Source organism: Mixophyes fleayi, chromosome 6 (genome assembly GCF_038048845.1).
Source record: "Mixophyes fleayi isolate aMixFle1 chromosome 6, aMixFle1.hap1, whole genome shotgun sequence".
Taxonomy (NCBI): Eukaryota; Metazoa; Chordata; class Amphibia; order Anura; family Limnodynastidae; genus Mixophyes; species Mixophyes fleayi.
Window position 1 is genome coordinate 167,048,530 of NC_134407.1, and position 23,610 is coordinate 167,072,139.

At 40.8% G+C, this 23,610-nt stretch overlaps 1 protein-coding gene and 1 long non-coding RNA gene across 3 annotated transcripts in view; one reads left to right on the top strand and one right to left on the bottom strand.

Annotated features, from left to right (window-relative positions):
• Positions 1-3,691: 3,691 nt before the first annotated feature.
• Positions 3,692-23,610, top strand: part of LOC142094703 (uncharacterized) — a 53,404-nt gene continuing 33,485 nt past the window's right edge. Inside the window, exons 1-4 of one of the 2 annotated variants that reach the window (XR_012677700.1) lie at positions 3,692-3,981; positions 7,006-7,185; positions 12,509-12,610; positions 20,818-20,859. This is a non-coding gene — a long non-coding RNA (uncharacterized LOC142094703). Of the gene's footprint in view, positions 3,982-7,005; positions 7,186-12,508; positions 12,611-12,836; positions 13,101-20,817; positions 20,860-23,610 lie in introns of those variants that run through there. The other variant, XR_012677701.1, reaches the window with a different exon arrangement.
• GJD3 (gap junction protein delta 3) lies at positions 9,507-16,268 on the bottom strand. The gene is made up of 3 exons (XM_075177122.1): positions 16,183-16,268; positions 13,305-13,549; positions 9,507-10,934 (listed from the first exon to the last, which is right to left on the bottom strand). Exon 3 carries the CDS (start codon positions 10,906-10,908, stop codon positions 9,994-9,996), a length of 915 nt encoding a protein of 304 aa, XP_075033223.1. The 5' UTR covers positions 10,909-10,934; positions 13,305-13,549; positions 16,183-16,268; the 3' UTR covers positions 9,507-9,993.

The window sequence follows — 23,610 nt, forward strand, 5'->3', positions numbered from 1 at the left end:
TTTACACTTGTAGCTTTATTCACACACTGCTAATACTCATATATTTTTACCATAATTAAACTTAAATAAACACAGAATTTGCTGTGCTATCTGATTCAATATAAAATTCTCTATATGCAATACTCGGGAGCGACCACACGGTGTCAGCAATGCCCACCCTTTAGTTATTATCTTGCCTGTGCCACAGGCTCTTACCAATCGTGCATCTTTTATGAATGTCTTCTCAAGAACACAGGCAAATATATCATATAGACTTGATCTGTGATCAGTCCATCTGTACTTTCAGGAGGAAATACAGAAAAAATGCACTGTTACCAGAGCTTTATGATGTGCAGCGCAAACTGGATGCTAATTGACCCCGCTACCAAGCGTCACTTGCCACCATCTTCATGGTGCATTTGCATAGAGTTGTGTGTGTCCACTGCCTGGTGCTCTGACAATGCCAGACAGCATAAATTGTACCCAGTCAGCGTAGTGTTTGCACCAACGCTGGATGGGGGCAGGTCGGATAAACACTTTGGAGGGAATGTATCAAGTTGCGCTTTGTGAAAATAGCCTGATTTTGGTTATTTATTTTTTGGGGGCAAATAGAAAATCACTGATGTATGACAGGGTGAACTGATAGAAAATTGCTAAAAAATTGCCATTTTTTAAAAAGCGCCACATTAAAATCACTGTGTGACATTTAGCCATGATAAGCATACAAAGTGGGACACCTATCAAGCAGTGATTTAAAACCACTGTAAAACTGCCAGAAAAATAGAGGTGGTCTGATAGCTGAGATTGCGCAGACAGCATGCTATCTTGCCATTAATAACCATTAACTTAGGAATTATGTGGCAAGCATTGTTTATTAATTAAGGGGGCAAATATCATTTCTAATTAAATTATTGGGTAGTATTATTTGAATGCTAATAGGGACAATCATTTTGACATAGGCAACACTTATTATTTCATGATGGGGACCAGTGTTCCCTCTAAGCTGAGCAATCTGGAAAGGAAAGAGTTAAAAGGTCACTCTAATGAGGGCTTCACCCGAAAGGTTCACAATCTGCAGGATGTTTCCTAGTAGGATACAGGATTAACTCTATCATTTCCAGATTGCTCAGCTTAGAGGGGACACTGATGGGGACACAATTTATACTGTACGCTTGTGGGACTACAAGTGCTAGCTGTGCATGAAACAGAAGGTACAGATGGTCCTGCCCAAAATGAGCTTAGAATCTAAGAGCTGTGATCTATGTAATGTGGTTGTATAATCAAGCACACTGAATGATCTGGAGGATCTGTTGTTATTCCTAATGGTGTTATCATGATACCATTACATTTCACTTTGATAATATTGTAAAATAAAAATCTCAACACTCCACTTTAAGTCAGCTGGCAGAGCTATTAATTCAACCTGTACTGAAAATCCAGCCCACCACCAGGTGGCACCAACAAGTTCTACAATAAATGAGATGATCCCTACCTCTAAAAGGCCAGGGTAGTTCACGGCTTGTTCCTCTGGGTGAGAAGTATGTTTGAGGATCTTCTAGAAAGATGAGATTGTAGAATAAAAGTCAATATAAAATACCTATGTTTTACTTTTTACTCTGCCATCCCAGTGGTTTTCCAGCTTTATAAGATTTTACTAGATGCCAGTAACTTGTGGATGCTGACCACTCTTACTGGTGTCAGTAGGCCAAACCAGTCCCTGACTTCAGGTGTTAAGTGTAGTGCCCCCAGTTGTTGGAGCATATTGCTGCCACCACCAGGCACAGGATTGGCTAGTGCCTTTGGTTAGTGTGTAGCTTTTCCAACACCTCTTTGCTAGTTGCTTTGGCTAAATCCACTTTTGATTAACAATTTTAAAATTAATTTGGAACAAAAACCTGAATGGAATTCCTCATGTTGTTAGATATTTAACGGTCATCGCTAGCTCTGATAAGACATGACTTAATTTCCTAATATTAGCTAGTCATTCCTTATAGCTCCCTTTGGCAGCCAATCCTAGACTTAATGCAGGTTTGATATTTAGAGCTTTTCAATCATGGGAAATAAAAAGGATTTAGGTAGTAAGTGGATTCTGTTGATTAAAAACCCATCATATTCCTCACATGACATGAGCCATTAAGTTAAATTGAATTATCAAGAGAGCTCTATTTTTTTACATTCCGACTATAAAGCGTTACTTTGAAATGACTATTAATGTGTCTTCCCTTTCTGCACAAATTTTCCATCTGCTGAACAAATCTGGTGGTGGTAACATGAATTGTCATATATTTCTTGCTAACAACTTGTTTGGGCCTGAAGCAGATTTATCAGTAAGTTATCAGCAGATGTAGTACTGATTTACAGGGGTTAATGTTCAAGAGTACATATCTTTAAGTATTATGAACATGCTAAAGCCAACTATCAATATGAATTTCAGAGAGCTTTATTGTAAAAAGAAAGTTAATAAAGCTTTTTTTTTATGTGGCATTTAGGGAAGTTTAGAGCAGATATTGTGACGATGGGGTCTATTTATTAAGGACCCCATCCCCCCACGATAACTAGATTTTCGATTGTGGCGTATCGCAGTGATCACAGAAAATCATTTATCATGTAATTGTAATTTATCATCTATTCCAAAAATGTTGCCAAGACAGCGGAGTGATGCTTAGCTCCCCAGTCATACTAGTTGGCAATGGTAAGAGGCGTTTCAAGCCAACCAAGTCAAGACAGTTTCTGGGACCCGCTGGGTATGCTTGTGTCATCATGCTGGCTCAGGCTTACAAAGTGGAACTTTAAGCCCGGACTTGAGCTTCCAGTTCCAGCTTCTACAAAAAAAAATAAAAAAAGTTAACAGTTAAAAAGGAAAAAATAAAATTTACAAAAATGACGTTAGCAATAAAAAGACAGCAGCGTTACTGAGAATGTTTAGGTGGCTGTCTACCTTCTAGTAGTCTAAAATTGAGCCAAGGGACCATTATAATTAAGGTGCTCATTTATAATTAAGGTGCTCATATTGAATCGAACTTGCAATAGGATGCTAGTTTTATTAGGATTACTTTGATGTTGATAGAGAAAATAGTTATACAGCATTGGATAAGTAAAGAATTCAAACTCTTAAATGTGTAAAAAAAATCACATAATGGAAGAGATTACTAAACATTTTGACTCAACACATTTTATAATTGCTGGTAACCTTGAGCAAAACATCTCAGAAATCTCCATTTTCAGAGAAACTGTTAATTATTGTTTTTTGTTTGTTTTATTTTCTTGCCTCCCTCCTCCTTTCTTCTCCTCTTTCTTCTTATCTATATTGGCTTTTTGATCTTTGTAATATCAATATTATGTTCAATCATGCCTTTTCTTTTCTATATGATTAATCATTTCCAATAAAAATGATTAGTTAAATAGAAACAGAATAGTAGAAGGCATCTTTATATAAATTCCTGTTTAAGAACTGCCCAGAGTGAGGCAAATTAGTCATTATTTGTAATTGTGCTGATTGGGATTTATTACAAGTCACAAATTCACATAGGAGGACACAATTGTAGGTGATATATTGTGTAGTAATAACCCATACACATCTTTACATGTCACTTGTGACAGGTGTCTAAATTGGAAGCTACCTGATTGGGTTTTGTTTCGTCTACAATGCTGGCATGTATAAGAATAGACTGAACGTGAAAGACATCTGACTTTTTGCAGTCTTCTTATGTGGTGGTATAAGAAGGGCATGATATGTGTGTTTATAGTATTTGATAGGATTCTTTTTTTTAACAATGAACTCTCCAGAGTTGATGCAAGATTATGTTTTAGAAATGGGTTCTGAGGACATTGTGTAAACTATTTAAACCTATTGTTCAGTTATTGTGCCCCTTGTTGCTTTACTTACGTTGATTAAATTGTAATGTTTATATGGTGATTTCACTGAAGGTGGAAGACAGTGATGGGAACGGTAGAGCAGAAGGAGAGAAGGTCGTATTTACTGTTGAAGATGCCCTAGGCACTGTAAGTGACTATGGGGTCTATTTATGACCCTTCGTTTTTTTGACTTGATACTTTTCAATCCTTATCTCCTTGATAAGGATTGAAAAGTAACGGCTATGTATTAAAAAACTTCTCAGGGACAGCAGTGCCGATAACCTGCTGTCCCTGAGAAGCGACTCACCTGATCATCACAGTCTTTTCTCATTTTTCAAGGCTGCGATGATCTTCTCGTTTTTTTTTTTCTTTTTTTGTTAGTGCGTATGCACCGACCGAATAGTTGGTGCATGCGCAGTAACATCCTTGCCGGCAAACTGCAGGATGAGTGACAGGAAGGGATCACATGATCCCTCCACACATGCGCTGTCCAGCTCTGCTCTTCAGAGCAGAGCTGGACAGCGCGAAAGTTTTCAGATATGTTAATGTACGCCAGCTTCAGATGGTGTTCATTTACATGTAAAAAAAGAGAACATTTTCTCTAGTTAGCCTTTAATACATAGCGGTTCTGAGCACTTCCCATAGACTGTTATGGGGAGTGCTCAGAAAAACGATAGGAAATGCAAAGCAGCAGATATCTGAGATATCTGCTGCGATGCTTTAATAGTACATAGTGATTTCACGGTAAACCCCCGAAAACTGTTGTTTTCGGGGGTTTACCACAGGAAAAATGCTTGGTAAATAGACCCCTATGCCCTAAATGAACAATTATGTACCCACATGGTAATACCTCTCTAACCTAATCTTGAAAACCAGAAAAATAAAATGAAAAGATATTTCCCATTTATGCTGCCCCTGGTCAGTGGTGTTTATATCTTAAATACGGCACCTGAGAGAGGGTGGGTGCATAGAAAGAAGTGAGAGAAAATGAACATGGAAGTAAATCAGTAGATGGTTATCTGAAACAGGAGGGAAACATGTGAAACAAAATGACAGGTGTAAATGAGAAGGGAAAATGTGAAACTGGAGGGGAAATTACAGGGAGGAATACATCAAGGGGTGTCAGACGAACAAAAATGAGGGTAGGAGGAGAGCTAGCATAACATGAAGAAAGAAAAAGTGAAAGCATGAAACATAAGGGAAAAATGAAAAATAAGGTAACGCATGAGGGGAAGAGTGTAGGAGACAAAGCAGGTAGAAATAATCTATATAGAGAGAGAGAAAGTGAAATATGAGGGGTAAAGTGAGAGGGATAAGGTGAAGTATGAGGGGAAAAGTGAGAGAGGGAGAAGGTGAAGTATGAGGGAGGGAAGTGAGAGAGGGAGAAGGTGAAGTATGAGGGAGGGAAGTGAGAGAGGGACAAGGTGAAGTATGAGGGGGGAAAGTGAGAGAGGGAGAATGTGAAGTATGAGGGGGGAAGTGAGAGAGAGAAGGTGAAGTATGAGGGGGGGAAAGTGAGAGAGAGAAGGTGAAGTATGAGGGGGGAAAGTGAGAGAGAGAAGGTGAAGTATGACGGGGGAAAGTGAGAGAGAGAAGGTGAAGTATGAGGGGGGAAAGTGAGAGAGAGAAGGTGAAGTATGAGAGGGGGAAAGTGAGAGAGAGAAGGTGAAGTATGAGGGGGGAAAGTGAGAGAGAGAAGGTGAAGTATGACGGGGGGAAAGTGAGAGAGAGAAGGTGAAGTATGAGGGGGGAAAGTGAGAGAGGGAGAAGGTGAAGTATGAGGGGGGAGTGATAGCAGGGGTGAAGTATAAAGGGAAGAGTAAAGAGGGAAAAGGTAAAATATGAGGGGGGAGATGAAAGAGAGAGAAGGTGAAGTATGAGGGGGGAAAGTGAGAGAGAGAAGGTGAAGTATGAGGGGGGAAAGTGAGAGAGGGAGAAGGTGAAGTATGAGGTGAATTGGCAATCAGCCAATGGGCAGCAGCCAGCTAGTGCAGGTAAACGTTACTATTATCAGCATATATTTGCCCCAGCCCTTAGGCACACACAAATGATACGGCTTTGACAGGTTTATCTGCCTCTATGTGTGGGTATGAATCTGTTTGTCATTTCGCAAATCTGCTCTTAATGTACTCGGACTATGTTATACTGCCCTTCACTTCCTCGTCCAGCATCTTTAGTGACATGCAGTAGCAAGTGTAGATGTGTGCAGATCAGCTTTATGTGGCCGTGCACAGTACAAATTTGCAAAATTTTACACCATATGAATGTTCGTATGTCCAGGTCAGCATCAGGACCAATGTGTTGACTGAAGTTATAAAATATAAACATCAAGAGACGTTGAAGAGAGAAAACGGATAAAATTGCCTAGCAAGTGTTTTCTTCAGGGTCTGTCTATGGAAATGAACTTTGAAATAATAAAACATCCATTTATGCCTGTCTTCTGTCTGTGCTTCCTGTGGAAATATTTCACAACAGGAAGAGGGGGAATAAAATAAATAATTCACACGCACAGTAACCTAGGAGAATTTATTGAATCTGGAATTAGAAAATAAAAAGGGCTTAAGGTACAGAAAATATTACATTCACAGTTATTGTAAATGAAAGTTAGTCAGCTTGCGTTATGGAACTACGTGTCCAAGGGCATGCTGGGCCTTGTGGTTCCACAAAAGCAGGAAAGCCTCAGGTTGCCTAAGTCTGCTATAAATCATTTACAAAATGGAAAACACTGTAGACAATATTAAGTTATAAAAGAAAAGTGTATTATTTACATAAATAAAAAAAGCCAATACTGAACACAAAATAAGACAAAAAGATAAACAATATTCTAATGGCTAAGCTTAAAAATAAACAAAGTATTGCTTCACCAAATTCTTTCATGTTTGCTACCTGTTCTTCAATCTATCCAGTTTAATTATGTGCTTCTAACTTGATAAACATATATACAAATGCGTGCAATTTTTGAAATGCTACTTTTTAGAATCAAATCTAGCAATTTTAGTGCAAAATAAGTTTTGGTAGGGAGTTTGTTAACTGTATCAGATGACTGTAGACTATTCTGAGTAGGCTATACAATGATTCAGATATCCAAGGCATGTGGATTCTGCAGCGTCTTCAATCCTTCAGATTAATGTACACAATTCACTAAAGTATCCAATTACATTTCCCTTTCAGACTTTCATCTTGTTAACGGCGGAGTGTTTACTGGCGACTAGTCTCAGAGGAGGAAATCTTTAAAAGTGGGGAAGCAGAAAGTGAAGTTACAATGTTGCAAACTTAACTTCAGATTCTATGAAAAACCCACACTTTTAACGTTTGTCTTCAGTTTACCCCCACTGTGGTTCTAGAATGGAGGTAAAACGAATATTTTTCTAGAACATGCAGTGTTGACTTACCACCGTTAAAATGCCAAATATTTTTGTGCACTACGTTACTCCACTGTTTGATGGATAAACATTTGAATCCATATGCAATGGTGAAAAGTTGGAGGGGTAACTGTGGAGTAGATAATATTTGGCTCTCTAACTGTTGAACCACCAGTAGTCGCCACAGACTGTCTAAGCCAATACGACCTTTATTTAGAGTAGACTGTTCTCCTCTACAGAGCTGTTACTAGTAATGTCAAATTCAGACGTCATAACAGTTTTTGCTTATATACCGAGGCTTTAACATTTATATAGTGCTTTTAAAAGCAGACTGACTTTTTTATAATTATTTTCCATTTAAAGGAGATGGAGTTGGCATCTTCATCCCGTGCTGGTGATACTCAGTCTCGACAGTGGAATTTTCTGCACGCAATGCACTGAAGTGTAGAACATTATGATATACAAAACCCAGCCTGCCCTATTTCCTGCCTTCCATAAATCCTGGCACTTTATTACATCTGGTCCTTTTTAATAATCTGTATAAATCCAGGGGGGTCTATATGACTGAAGTTAGGTTGCTTGAAAAATGTACAGACTTTTGCTAACCCATTTATTTTGTTGTGTGTAACCTACTGATATTTAGCAACTACACTAGTGCAATAAAGCTGCTGTTAGCAGCCATATGACTTCAGTACGGTTCTAATGGCACCTGTGTATTATTGGTTAGTAGGATGCAGCTAATATTTCCTTGTCTAATATAATGTTATAGGATTTTTTTTCTACAATCATGCTGCTATACCATATAACAAGTGCATGGCAGCAATGGGTTGCTTCTGGCTGTGACTGTAGTCTGCATTCATAAGCAAAATGGCTCTACATTTTTATTTAAGTGATGGCACAAAAACTAAAAGGACATTAAAGCTACATTACCACCTAATCCAACAAACCTGTTAAATTCAACACTTTTAAATTGAATGCAGGAGAGGGGAGGGTGAGAACCAGTGGGGGACCAACTAGAAGCCACTGTCTCTGTGATTGTAGCTTTTGATTGGTTCCCCCCCCCCCCCCCCCCCCGCTCACAGTTTCCACAACATCACACAATTCTTTTATTTGAGACCCAAAGAAAACGGCTCTATAGAACATCCTGGGGGAATGGAGCCCTGGGTAGAATAAATTGTACACCCTGCATGGGTGAGCTGCTTTAAATGGAAACACTTTATAAAAAGTGTATACTTGGTAGAGCAATAGAGGCTCTTGCAATTGCTATAGGACCCAGAAGACTTAATGGCACAAGACACAGTGAGAAAAATACCCTCTGTTTTGATTTGGGTAGGTGCTACGAATTGGAGTAGGTATTGAAGTGACTTAGATGTATATGGCCCCAATCGTAGCTGTATTATGGAGCCCAGTTTAAGCTTGTCTTTCTCCTGAGCTCACTGCAGTTCAGAGAAACAGGTTGCTTTAGGTGTGTGCTCCTGACAATTCTCAGAGCAATCAGCTGCAAACCTGGAAGGCACTGTAAATTTCCTTTGTTTTATGCTTCCAACTGGTAGCTGGCGAGAGGATTTGCAATGAGAAAAAAAGAAGTGCCTTTCTGTATTTAACTACAGATATATTGTAACAACATTAAATAAACTTGTCACGGCTGGACATTTTCAGTTGTCTGAAATAAACTGTGTGGTGAGCCACAGCTTTAAATGTAAACTGTAACTATTGTGACAAACAAGTATTCAAAAGTTACAGACCAATTGGCTGATTTAGAGTTGAAAGCTGCAAACCAAGTGGCTTCTTTAGAGTTATGTGCAATTTTTCCAGCACAAACCATGTTGCACTTCAAGGGGTGCAGATGCAAACTTTTTTTTGTATTCAGGGCACATACTACATGCTCTTGCAACCTGCCCACACATACTGGTCGGCTGTATTTTTACACTGCATTTTAGAGTTGAATTAGGTTGTGCCTCCCTCACACAACCCTAAATCAGGTTTTGCATCTTAAATCCCCCCTCCCCTCTTGCAGCAGGGGCGGATCTAGAAAATTTCTACACCCGGGGCGATTTAGGGGGGGCGATTTAGGCCACGTCCCCTTTCTGACATCTAAGGCTACCGGCGGCTGCACACTATGTGCAGGTCTGCTCGGCAGTGACAGTGTGCTGCCCGGCTGCTCTGATTGTGTTTAAAACACAATCAGAGCAGCCGGGCAGCACACTGTCACTGCCGAACGGACCTGCACATACTGTGCAGCCGTCGGCAACAAGTCCCTGCTAGGATGGGGGGGCGATTGCCCCGATCGCCCCCCCCCCCTAGATCCGCCACTACCTTGCAGCACAAAATGTTTTTTCCTTTTCAGTGGTGTTTGTCACTTTAGTGTCCAGCTTCAATACTGAAATACGTTTTATTTGTCTCTAGAAGAGCAAAAATGAAATATATGGTCCTTTGCATCTCTTTAGTGCATAATGTCCCAGTTATTGCCTTCTGTAGTGTTATCTGTGTTTAATATAGAGTCTGTGTATTACAATAAAACTCAGGCATTTTTTAGGTGTCATAGAAATTCATACCCCACTAACTCCATTAACATGACTGCTGACAGGGTATGCCATCTGAACTCTCATATTCCACAACTTTTCTAACCCCAAAAATACATTCATCCACTGCATAAATTGAAAGGCATTTGGGGTGAGTGAGGATCCGTCCACTCCATAGGGCTGTTACAGATGTGTTGTTTTTGTTTTATGAAAGCTCTCTTCTTCATGTCATCCATGAACAAAACACCTTCTATGTAAAGGCTGAACTTGTTCCTCTATACAGTTAAGTCCCCTTTGATCAATCTGGATGATTTGCTACTGATGGCTGAGCTAGGGGTCACTTTCAGTTTGTATGCGCTGCCAGGAGGGTATGCAATGGAAAGTCGGTGGCCACCTGCCCCACTAGCCCTCCGATCATCATTAGTCTGTCGTTGAAGAAGAAAGTGATTTGTCCTTTCGTGTTCTCTGTTTGACCAGTTATCCCTCTCATAAGCTGGAGGTGGACTAGGTCCTAATCCATCCCTGGACCGACATTTACCTTTCAGCAGAATGTGCAGCAGTTCAGACAGGCTGAGAAGTGCCGAGATGACCCCCACCACAAAGTAGAACTGGAGAAATATGGTTTTCTCCGTGGGCCTGGACACAAAGCAGTCCACTGTGTGTGGGCAAGGTAAACGCACACAAACATACTCTGGGGCTACTTTGAACCCATAAAGAAGCCACTGTCCCACTAGAAAACCCACCTCTGCCAATATCCTCATCACCACATTGACGATGTAGAACGTGCGTATATGGCGCCCGCGCTGCTCAGACTTTAATTTGGTCCTTATGCTGGTCTGCTGCCCATGTTGTGCTGCCTCTTCTTCCTCCGCATCTCTTCCCATCTTTGTATTCTGGTGCATGGAATAAATGACAAATAGCACCGCTGGAGCAGATAGCAGCACAATGTGGAAAACCCAGAAGCGATAGTGTGAGATGGGAAAAGCTTGGTCATAACACACCTGTCGACAGCCAGGCTGCATAGTGTTGCACACAAATTCTTCCTGTTCATCATCAAACATATCGCTGCCCACCGTGGCTAGGATCAGTATCCGGAAGATCAGCATCACCACCAGCCAGAATCGTCCCACCATGGGAGAGTGCTCCTGGACTGCATCTAACAACGAGCTCAGAAAGCCCCACTCCCCCATGTCTCCTCTTATCCTGGATACTCGTTCTGCATAACACAAAAATGACAGAATGATCATTATAAACTGAATTTTTTTTTTACTTACATTTATTAATACAACTTATAAAAGTATATTAATATAATATTTTATAATGTAGTAACAATAATAATGTAATAATACCCTAAAAATGTTTACCACACATCTATCTATCTATCTATCTTGCAAATCTAAGCTCTCACAAGCAGGGCCCTCTCCACCCTCTGTCTCCCATCTGCACCTTCTTCATCGCTCCATCAACCTCATTTGTTGTTCTATATTCTATTATTATCTATGATTTGGTTTTTGTATTATTTGTTATATCGACTACTCTGTACTGCAGAGTTTTGAGAATCCTACAACTAAACATTGCTGATGTTGAATATATACTGTATATTCATATTAATACCCCTAATAAACTATTTTAACAGTATTCACAAATTTTGTCAACATGTCAAGGAAACCGTTAACTTCCCTTATCTGATGGGCTGGAATAAACGACATTGTTTTGCATCTTACAACGAGTGTTGGCTTCTTGTGTTCCAACATTTTCATACAGCGTTGCACAAATAAGTAAAAGTTGAGAGGTCATGCTATCGGATGCTTTTACAATTCCGGCTTTGTTTGTTAATATTTTTTAATTTTGCTGTGTTGTGAAAAAGTAGGGCCGTATTTTAGCCTGTTGTTGAAAAACGGCAACACTCTATATCATTTTTGTCACATGGAATAATATGGTACCACATTAGAGACAGACAGCAAAAAATTTATAGCAATGAGAGCTTTTAAGATAACTATAAGGTGTGTAATATATTCTGTTATATCAGAAATATATTAACTTTATTTCACACAGTTTTTTTTTCTTTTATTTCATTTTCTAGTGTATTTTACAACCAAAAACTTTTATATTGAAGGAACAACAACCATAAAAGATTTTTCTCAACTAGTAATCGTGCATTTGTTTAAATCAATATTGGGAGTATGTACAAAAAGGGTATCAAGAAACTCAAAATACTGAAAAAAATATCAAAACAAAGAACAAACAAAAAATAGCCTTTTTAACAAATTACTTTCAAGCGACATCTTATGCATTTAAACATTTTAATTGACCAGATTCACATATTGACACATTTTAAATGATATGAAACACAGAATGCATTCAAGTACAATTTGGTTTTCTTTTAAGTGTAATTTGAATTAAGTAGATAAGTTGCATAACTTACTTTTAATGGAATAATTTGTCACTTGCTATGGAAATCATAGATTCATATTAATGTAATTTTAGTATATACCCAAGTGGTGTATTTTAATTATATTGGGTGCTACTTAACAAAGTAAATTAATTTCTGATCAGTACATATCAGTACATATGTACAGTATATATATATATATATACCTTGCATGACTTGCATGGAGATCTATCGTAAAGACCACATAGAGAGATACAAACAGAACAGCATTAGATATAATCTGACTTTTGCATTGTATAACTTTACAATAAATGTTATGATACAATCAGGGTTTTATTAAAATATGTAATAATTATATTAATAACATGGTTCATTTTTAATGTGTATTGTGTAATTAGGACACCAGCTTCCATCAAACAAATAACAATCTTCTGAAATACAGAAACTACAGATCGAATGGTTTGGAATTAGAAGTAATGCTTGAATGGAGGGTCACACAGGTAAATGCAAAATAAATATTTATACGAATACAGCAGCACTGTTATATAAAGAGTTTGGAGAAAATACTTAGCAAACTAAACATAAGAGGCAGATTAGATTTGAATTTTATTGAGATATTATTATTATTATTATTATTTCCTTCAAGCTTGATACTGATTTAATATTGTGGTCTCTTGTAAACATATGTTGTTTAGAACATTTGTTATATATTTCTATTACTTTTAGAAAAGAAACGGGTAACAATCGGGAGGTCTGTTTTACCATTGCATGTTCTCTACAATGATGAAGGGCCCAATATTCCAGGATACAAGTACATGACAGGAAATGATTACAAAACTTCACTGTTAAATCAACCATATATAGATAACAGTAAACGTGATGGAAAGATTTACCTAATGGTGTTTTGGTTGGGTTTATTTTGAAAATGGGGTTTATCTGTTCATTGCATCCTGTGCTTCAGCAAACTGAAAGCCAGAATAATAAATTCCAAAGAAAGAAGAATTACAAAAATAAATAAAAAATAGTAATTTCAACAATTTGACACCAGGTCAGAGCATATGTTAAAAAAGTTATAGTTCTTTTCTTTCATACAAAAATCAAATTATAAGGCAGTTGCTGAATTCAAAAGCTTGCATTTTAATGATTGTTCATTGTTATTTCAAGCTACGCTATTGCAATGCATCATAAACTTACATGTTATTGATAGTCCCAGTAATGATTAACCACATTCCTGCTTGTGGATGCAGCAGGTGATGCTTAGCTGGTCCTTGTGGCTTTGAAGGGGTTAATGTTGTAGCCGCGCGCTCGCACTCTCCCTCTCTCCCAGACTGATACAAGATAAGAATGTCTACATTTAGCGCATACCTCTCAACTGTCTTGCTCAGATATCAGGGACAGCTTTGTCCCCCCTTCACAGGGTGGGGATGCTGGCAAGTAAACTGCAGAAAAAAGCAATTTTAGACTGGAGGTTAAAGGGTTAAACAGCATTCTAAATGACAACTTAGAGCAAGTAGAATAAGTTTGAACTTCTCATCTCCTCACAATACACAGACATGTGGACACTTACCTCTCACCTTGTTCTAATACACAGGTAAAAGAACATGTAACCCTCACCTCCTCCTACTACACAGACACCAGGACATGTATGCCTCACACCCTCCAAAATATAGACATCAGGACATGTACTTCTCACCTCCTCCTACTACACAGATATGACACGTACCTCTCACCTCCTCCTACTACACAGACATAAGGACACGTACCTCTCACCTCCTCCTATTACACAGACATAAGGACACCTACCTCTCACCTCCTCCTAATACACAAACATAAGGACACATAACTCTCACCTTCTCCTAATACACAGACATAAGGGCACCTATATCTCACCTCCTCCTAATACACAGACATAATGATACATAACTCTCACCTTCTCCTAATACACAGACATAAGGGCACCTATCTCTCACCTCCTCCTAATACACAGACATAAGGACACCTACCTCTCACCTCCTCCTAATACACAGACATAAGGACACCTACCTCTCACCTCCTCCTAATACACAGACATAAGGACACCTACCTCTCACCTCCTCCTAATACACAGACATAAGGACACCTACCTCTCACCACCTCCTAATACACAGACATAAGGACACATTCCTCTCACCTCTTCCTAATACACAGACATAAGGACACCTATCTCTCATCTTCTACTAATGCACAGATATAAGGACAAATACCTCTCACATCCCCTAATACACAGACATAAGGACACATTCCACTCACCTCCTCCTAATATACAGACATAAGGACACATACCTCCCTCCTCCTCCTAATACACATAGATAAGGACACATAACTCTAACTTCCTGATTGAGAACTTTGTATACCTACTAATACATAAGACATCAGGACACACCTTTTTACCTTCTATTACACAGACACAGAGGTGCAGCACTCAATCGTCAGGTCCCCTTGGAAATAATTTTTTGGGGGTGGCAGCAATCCACTCCAGAGGCCCCTACCAGATCATGTGCGATTAAGCCACGTTTGGGCTTTCAGATTTAGGATTCATACTCAGAAGAGAAAAGCAAGTGCTTCCATAGTAGATGGACCACGGGGCCAAATTGCAGCTGCATGGGGTGCTCTGGTAGTAGTTGCGCCACTGCACACACATTATGATGTACCTCCTCCTAAATACACAAAAATCAGGAACAGTGATTGAAGTAGAAATGTAGAAGTGGCGACATGGAAATATAAGTGAATGGAATTTGATAGTTTTCTAATGAAGGCAGTAGGAGAAGTGGCATTATGGCATAACACCGTATACACCCCACTTCAACCACTGATCAGGACACATTCCACACACCACCTTCTAATACACAGATTTGTCAAATAATCCTAATACACAGACATTGGACACATCACTCTCACCTCCTTTTATTACACACACACATCAGGACACCTACCTCTAATCTCCTGCTAATACACAGACATAAGGACACTCACCTCTCATCTTATCTGTGAGGAGTTTGTATGTTCTCCCCATGTTTGCGTGGGTTTAATATACTATATAGTATACTAGTAGGTTAATTGGCTGCTATTAAATTGACCCTAGTCTGTCTGTGTGTCTGTCTGTGTGTGTGTTAGGGAATTAGACTGTAAGCCTCAATGGGGCAGGGACAGATGTGAGTGAGTTCTCTGTACAGCGCTGCGGAATCAGTGTCGCTATATAAATAAATGGTGATGATGATGATGATGATGATCTCCTCCTAATACAGAGCTCTTAGGACATTTACCTCACAACTTGTTTTGATACACATAAATCGTTCACCTACTCCTAATATAAAGACATCAGGACACTTACCCTCCTCCGTACCTAGTAAGAAGACATAAAGACACATACTTCCTGCCTTCTGCTAATAAGACAGACATTAGCTGCTGCTACTTCATGGACATCAAGACTCCCAATTGCTCCCAATAGGATACAAAACTTTACCTCTTTCTAAAACTCAGACACCGGGACATGTACCACTCGCCTCCTCCTAATACACATATATCAGAACACGTTCTTCTCGCCGCCTACTAATATACAGACATTTACCTCCTATCTTTTCCTAATACACAGACATCAGAATACAAATCTCTCCACTCCTTGTAAATTACAGACATCAAGAAATGAACCTCTCACCTCCTCCTAATACACAGCTCTTAGGAAATTTACTTCTCGTCACCTACTAATATACAAATCCTCTGAAGACCTCCCAATACGCAGAGATCAGGACATGTAGCTCGTTCCTCCTAGTACAAAGACATTAAGAAACACACCTCTCGGCTCTTCCTACTGCACAGACATCAGGACATGTACCTCTCGGCTCTTCCTAATACACAGACATCAGAACATGCACCTCTCACCTACTCCTAATACAGGGACATCAGCACACATGTACAATATCTAATTTAAAAATAAAATAAAAACAAGTACAATGTGCACCAATAAATTCCCAGCACTTTTGGACACATCCTGATAGAAGGTCTGTGGCACTGGCCATATCCAATTGGGACGTACCTGCGCGTTAGGGATAACATTTCCTTGAAATGAAACTTTGCTTTCCGAGCAGAACAAGTTTATAGCCTGAAGCTCTCTGAGCAGCTTTCACTTTATTTTCCCTGGATAGTATCAGGATGAGAAGCTATTTAGGCAGTGCCTGAGCCCGCCTCCTTTTAAAGGGACATCTTTCTGTGTGCATATAAGAAAACCCTCAATCCAGTATTTAATGCTTGATCTGCTCTGACTGTATAAAGTACACACCAGCTTTAGTCTTTCAGAATTCAGACCACTGTCTCATATACCTGTGTCCACAAAGTGCCTTTAGGTAAAACCTGCTAATATTTTAACTATGAAATATACAATCATTTGATATTTTGAAACTGTAACATCTCTAGATTTAAGGTGACACCAGAAAACGAATGATGAACAATTTTGAACAAGCAGGAAGACACTGTATTTTCAACTTTCAAATGTTGATCTAAACATATATAGAACATTTGATATTTATAAGTGCTAAAGTGAAAAGATATACACTACATAGTGGTTGCCTTACTGTGCCATATTGTGTAGCCAATCTAGCTGTTACTATGTGAGATGTGGAAAATATGAACTATGCACTCATGAAGCACCATAGGCAAACCGAGGAGGGGGGAGGGGGTTCCTAGCGCATGGAAACCCCCCTCCAAACCTGGGGCACTGTATAATTGAGGTGGCTGGACCCTGCCCCCGCTTCACACGGCTCTGCTTGAAATAGGAGAGCTACGTGCATCTAACAGTAGTGCACGCAGCATTGCCCATGTATATTATGGGGATAGGAAGAGTTGGCGGGCAGCCAAGCACTGTCTAAAATTATAGCTGCGCCCCCATGCATGCTTGTCACGCCCACTGGCAGCATGGTGTGAAAACCCCCCTCTACAAATCCTGCGTTTGCCCCTGAGCACATATATAAATTAAAATGTGGCCTTCAGTGACCCTGCGTGATGTTCTGGGAAGAGGGGGAGGTGAGCACACCAAGCACGCCAATCCTCTTTTTACTTCCTATCGACACTGCCAATCAAGTGCTGCTCACCCCCCAACTAACACAGCTGGACTCACGGCAGAATTTCTGCTATGGTAAATCGCTACGGAATATTTTGGCGCTATATAAATAAATGATGATGATTATATGGTCATGGCCCATCCTGCTGACTCCGCAGGGACTTTACCTTAGTCAGGGATACTATCTGCCTCTCCATCCCACAAACAGGCTCCGGAGAGAAAATGGACACAACCGTTTACTTCTAACCACTAGTTTTAACATTTCAGGGGAGGGGCATATCAGGACAACCCATTGCCTGCCAGACCATGTATTCCTCACTGGATAATCCAAAAGCCAAGGATCACATTAAAAGTGCTCTTCAACTGGCCACCAAATGCCCCCTATCCCATTGGAATAATCCAAAACTGGGATATAATAACCCAAATTGTGGGCCAAATCCCGGGGTTCTCCCAAATATATATATATATATATATATATATATATATATATATAAGTTTGGGAGAACCCAGCCCCACTTTGAGGACAATCACCCTCAAAAGAGAGCATTTTTCTATTTTCCTCTGCTCCCAAGCCAATCAATGGCCCTCTTCACTGCTTCCTGCATGTGCATATTAAATATTCTTAGGCCAATGTCCAATGAATGCACCTCCATTCGTCATATACAACATCGGTGTTTTGTCCTCCAATTTCTAATATCTGATGTTAAAATACCCGATCATACTAAGAAAGCCAGGCACTTATATGCATTTTTCAGGCTCATGTTCACTCCTTTTACGTTAAAGGTCTGTCTCCATAATAAGCATTGCACCATCTCTGACCACACCACTATATACCTATCAAACATCTTGCTGATCTGGACTACGTCACTGCATATGGCCCTTTCCACCAATGTCCACTGTATGTCTTTACTCTTAATCAAACCACATCAGCTCTGCTTCCTTAAAGTTGAGACCATCGTTCTGCCCCAGCAGTTTTTCTGCTACACTTAATCCAGCCCTATTGATGTAGGAGTCCTCACATATCCACACTTTGATGGGGCATGCACCTATAGAACACAGTCACATTATTCAACATCCACCTTGGGAATCGCATTGCTGGGCTCCCCTCACTTTAGTACTGTAGTTTTGACCATGCTCCCTTGTCTCACCCCTGAATACTAGTAGTGTTTTCAGTCCTAGCTTCTGTCTCAGCACTTGCTGCCCTATATATTATTGTTTGTGTGCCATGGTCATCTACTACCCTGTATTTTGCGCTTAAGCTGTTCCTTCGGAACTATCACTGTCTACCAGCAGGCTACCTTCACTGACAGCAGGTATGTTAGCCACCACTGAATTAACTATAGCTGGAGACATCTCCATGTGATAAAAGAAAAGACTATTAACATTAACAACAACATGCACATACCAACATCATTTTCCTTTTCTAATTCCCCTCATGCGCACCCACACTCACTTATTCTCACTTATTCTCAGCCTCTGTGAAATTGAAGCCCTCTTGATGGTCATAGAGGCCTTATAAAAAGGTATCCATCATTTTGGCAAACTTACTGTCCTTGTCTGCTGGTTCTTCATACCGTTTACACAATTCTACCCAAATATTGTGGCCTCCTCTGTTGTCATCTGCCTACATGTTTCCTAGATAGCCAGTGGTTTCCAGGCACTAGGAACCAACCCCCCTCGGTTTGCCTATGTAGTCTGTGACTGCACCCCATTGTTACTACTGCCCTCATCCTCCATGACAGACCAGAAATGGCTCACCGGCATTCCAGACAACATAGGAGACATTTCTCTGCTAGTACCACCATCTGTTGTCACTCTTTGAAACTCACCTGGGCCTCTTTGGGTAGCAGAGGCTGCTCCCGCTGCCTACACCATCGCTTATGACTCCCATCTTACTCTCACACTTCACCACTCCAAACAAAAATGGATGAGAAGGGAAATAAGAATAATATTTAAAACATGATTACTTACATGAATAAGAAAAGGGTCTATTTTGCAAATATAGCCCCTTATCTATCTTTCACCATGTGTTAGATAGACTCTCTAAAGACGCACTGAATAAATCTAGGTCATCATTACAACTGAGAAATGTATTCTTGTGACCTCCCTTCTGTTCTATTTACCCACAACACCTCTGAACTTAAAGTGGACTGACTGTTAGTGCCCATTATCCACCCTTCTCCACTTACCGGAAATCTCAGTCATATCATGACCTTGTTTCAGTATATAAATGCAAATATAGCACAGTATTACAAAAAGCTGCGGCTGGGGGCGCTGAATGTTTGCAACTGTTTCTAAATGGTTCCTGGGTCACTGCAATGGTGGGGGAGGTACATTATATGTTGGCACAGGGCTGGTACAATGGTGTGTGAGCACAGGGTTGGCACAATATGCTGGTCATTTGGATTTGTCATATATAATTGTCTTTATATGTTATATGTTAGTCAGCTTTTAGTATGATCTGATATGTTAATGTGCTGTTCAATGGATGTATTCTGCACAATCACACCTGCTAATGTGCATAGAAAACATTTTGTACTATTTGCCCCTGGATTCTCCAGTAATTTGTCCAGGCCGAATATATTGGTACATGAATCTGTTACCTCCTCTCTTTATGGGGAGCAGCATTGCATGAAGACATGCCTATCTTCACTACCACATGTACTGCCTGACATCAGTTTTGTACTCTAGTGCATTATAATACTTACAAAAACATGATAATTAAAGTAGTTGGTAGTATAAGGTAACAGTACAGGCTACCTGTGGCTCTTCAGTTATTGTAGAACTACAAGTCATAGAAAGCTCTGCCAGGTTGCACGCAAATCTATGATGGGCAGGTATTAACGATAGCTCTTTTAAATACCCTCTAATTTTCTTTTACATAATAAGCCATTCCCCAATACACAACCACAATATGACAAAGCTAGATTCACAATATGGCCAAGTCACACCCAAATTTAGCTGAAGCCACTCGCACTCTGATGCAAACTGTCAACTAACTAAGACCTACTGACATCACTCAGGTAATTAATGACCAATGTTTGTGAGGTTCTGGCTTCTAGTGAATACATAGGCTGCTGCGGTGTTCTCTGGCTTCAGACCACAGCATGGCTGCTTCCCCTATATGTAACAGGTGCACTTCAGTTTAATAGGTTGATAATAGATGACTTTTGGCTTCACTCTTAAGTTCTTAAAGGCATTTTCCACATTATATTGTATTTAGGCCAAAATCACCCACCTTCCCTATAATAAAGGTTCCATTCCTTGTATTCAGCACCTTTAGCGCTCAAATCTCTCTGGCAAAGGAGAGATCGGTTGCTGCAGGTAATGAAAGTCAGATGCTGATTGGACTGGGTTCCAAATCATGGGGTCTATTTATCATTGGTAGAAGAGCCCTAAATCCAGTGAAAATGGGTGTTTTCCCTAGATAGAGGGCTTCTAACTATTTATAAAGCCCCGAAACAGACAATACCTAGGATATCACCAGTGATTGCCGGCTGCTTCCTGCGGTAGCTTCCCAATACAAAGCATGGAGATATCTATTTAAGAAGATTCACTATTTTTTTTTCTATTTTTAAAAATATATTTTTTTATTTTTTCTTAACAATTTTTCAGAGTCACTGATACACAGAAGGGACCTTGACCACCAGCAAAGAGGTAGGTCTCAGATTACCGCTGCCAGCCAGTTTTACCAAGGAGCTATTCATTGCTAGCTGCCCCGGGGACCTTTCAAAGGTAAATAGCTGTACTAGAGGATGTTTTATGGCTGCGAGATTGTTACGATTTTGATGCCTTAGTCAGTATTAGCACAGGCTTACCTAGGGCGCGGAGTCTAACGGCCTTCCGGTCTTCACCAAGAACCACCGCAAGGTAGTGTGGGCTTAGCTGCCGAAGAACCGCAGGTCGCGGCCCCCAGATTAGCCTACTGACGTAAGGGAGAAAGTTCTAAGTGATGGCAGGCAGACAAGAAAATAGACAATGCGGTGCAAGTACAGGCACTAACCGTGAATTCCAGGCGTAGTAGGTCTGGAACAGTAACCGGTAGATGCACGGAGGCAATGGGTGCGTGGCAGGATCCAGAGAATAGTTGGTAACACAGCCGGGTCGGTACACAGAAGGTATCAGGTATACGGTGCCAGAGGGAGATCCAGAGAATAGTCGGTAACACAGCCGGGTCGGTACACAGAAGGTATCAGGTATACGGTGCCAGAGGGAGATCCAGAGAATAGTCGGTAACACAGCCGGGTCGGTACACAGAAGGTATCAGGTATACGGTGCCAGAGGGAGATCCAGAGAATAGTCGGTCACAGCCAGGTAGGTACACAGGAGTAGGAGGAATAGCGGGGTAAACAGGGAGCAGGATCACAGGAGTCAGGACACAGGAACTGTAGCCAGGAACAGGAAACACATTGCTCTGACACAGGCAGCGTGTCAGAGCAGGGAAGATATAGGAGTTTGAATTCCCCGCCCAGGAGTCACATGATCAGCAGCAGAGAGAAGCCGGAAGTGCGGCAGCGCTAACAGAAGCAGCGCTGAAGATATGGACACCGCTGTCAGCTCCCGCTGACAGCGCAGCGGAACGGGGACAAGGTAAGTTCCTAACAGTACCCCCCCCTTCAGGGGTGGCCTCCGGACAACCTATAAGGCTTTAGAGGGAACTTGGTATGGAATTTCTTCAACAAACTCGGAGCATGAAGGTCTCGTGCAGGAATCCAAGAACGCTCTTCAGGACCGTAACCTTTCCAGTCAACCAGGAACTGCAAGGAACCTCTGGAAATCCGAGAATCTAGAATCTCCTTCACCTCAAATTCCTGATCAGGTGCAGAAATAGCAGCAGGAGGTCTTCTTGAAGAGAAGAATTTGTTAACAACAAGTGGTTTGAGAAGGGAAGTGTGGAAAACATTGGGAATCCTCAAGGTAGGGGGTAATTTTAATCTAAAGGCCACCGGATTAATGACCTCAATGATCTTGAAGGGACCGATAAATCGGGGAGCGAATTTCCTAGAAGGAACCAACAAGCGAAGATTCTTTGTAGACAACCACACTTTGTCACCAGGAGTGAGTAGTGGAGACGGTCTTCTTCTTTTGTCAAATGCTTTTTTACTGATGGCAGAGGTGTGAAGTAATTTGCGTTTGATAAGATCCCACCTAGACGAGAAGTCCGATAGAAGGGAATCCACTGCAGGAACCCCAGAAGCGGTTAACTCTTTGAAGGGTGGAACTTTAGGATGAAATCCCTGAAGAGCAAAAAAGGGAGAAATGGAGGTAGAGTCGTGTGAATTATTATTGTGGGCGAATTCTGCCCAAGGTAATAAATCAACCCAATCATCATGTTTAGCTGAAATGAAACATCTGAGGAATTTCTCCAATTCTTGATTCGTCCTCTCCGTGAGACCATTACTTTGCGGATGATATGCAGAAGAGAAATTTAACTTAATTCCACAAAGACGAGAAAAGGCCCTCCAAAATCTTGCCACGAACTGAGTTCCTCGATCAGAAACGATAATATCTGGACAGCCATGTAGGCGGAAAATTTCTTTAATGAAGAGTTGAGCCAGCACAGGAGCAGAAGGGAGACCTTTTAATGCCACAAAATGAGCGGCTCGGGAAAGGCGATCGGTGACCACCCACACTACTGAGAACCCTCTGGAGGAGGGTAAATCTGTGATAAAATCCATGGAGAGATGACTCCAAGGTCGATCCGGAATTGGCAGAGGCTGCAGCAGACCGTATGGAGCTTGACGAGGAACTTTATTCTGAGCGCAAGTGGAACACGCCGTCACAAACTGTCGAACGTCCGAACGGATAGCCGGCCACCAATAACTACGGGAGATAAATTCCAAGGTCTTCTTTATACCGGCATGACCAGAAAAACGGGAGGCATGAGCCCATTTAAGGAGTTTAGTTTGGAGATGTGGAGGAACCAAAGTCTTCCCGTGAGGAATGATCAGCCGAGTAGGAGTAGTAGCCAAAATACATTCTGGATCTAGAATAGACCTAACACTCTCTTCTTCGGTATCCATAGAATCAAAGGAACGAGAGAGGGCATCAGCCTTCTTGTTCTTGGACCCTGGTCTGAAGGTAATGATCATATTGAATCGTGAAAAAAATAACGACCATCTGGCCTGACGGGGATTGAGGCAGGATGCAGTTTGTAGATAAAGCAGGTTCTTGTGATCCGTAAAAATAGTAACAGGAAATCTGGCTCCCTCCAAATGATGTCTCCAGGCCTCCAAGGCCAATTTGATAGCAAGTAGTTCTCTGTCTCCAATGCCGTAGTTTTTTTCGGTGGATGAGAATTTACGAGAAAAGAAGCCACAAGGAGAAAACTTTCCAGTAGAATTCTTCTGAGACAAAATAGCTCCTACTCCAGTGGAGGATGCGTCAACTTCGAGAAAAAAGGGGAAG

Coding starts and splice junctions, on each gene's coding strand:
- GJD3 (XM_075177122.1), bottom strand. CDS start 10,908: ATGGGGGAGTGGGGCTTTCTGAGCTCGTTGTTAGATGCAGTCCAGGAG.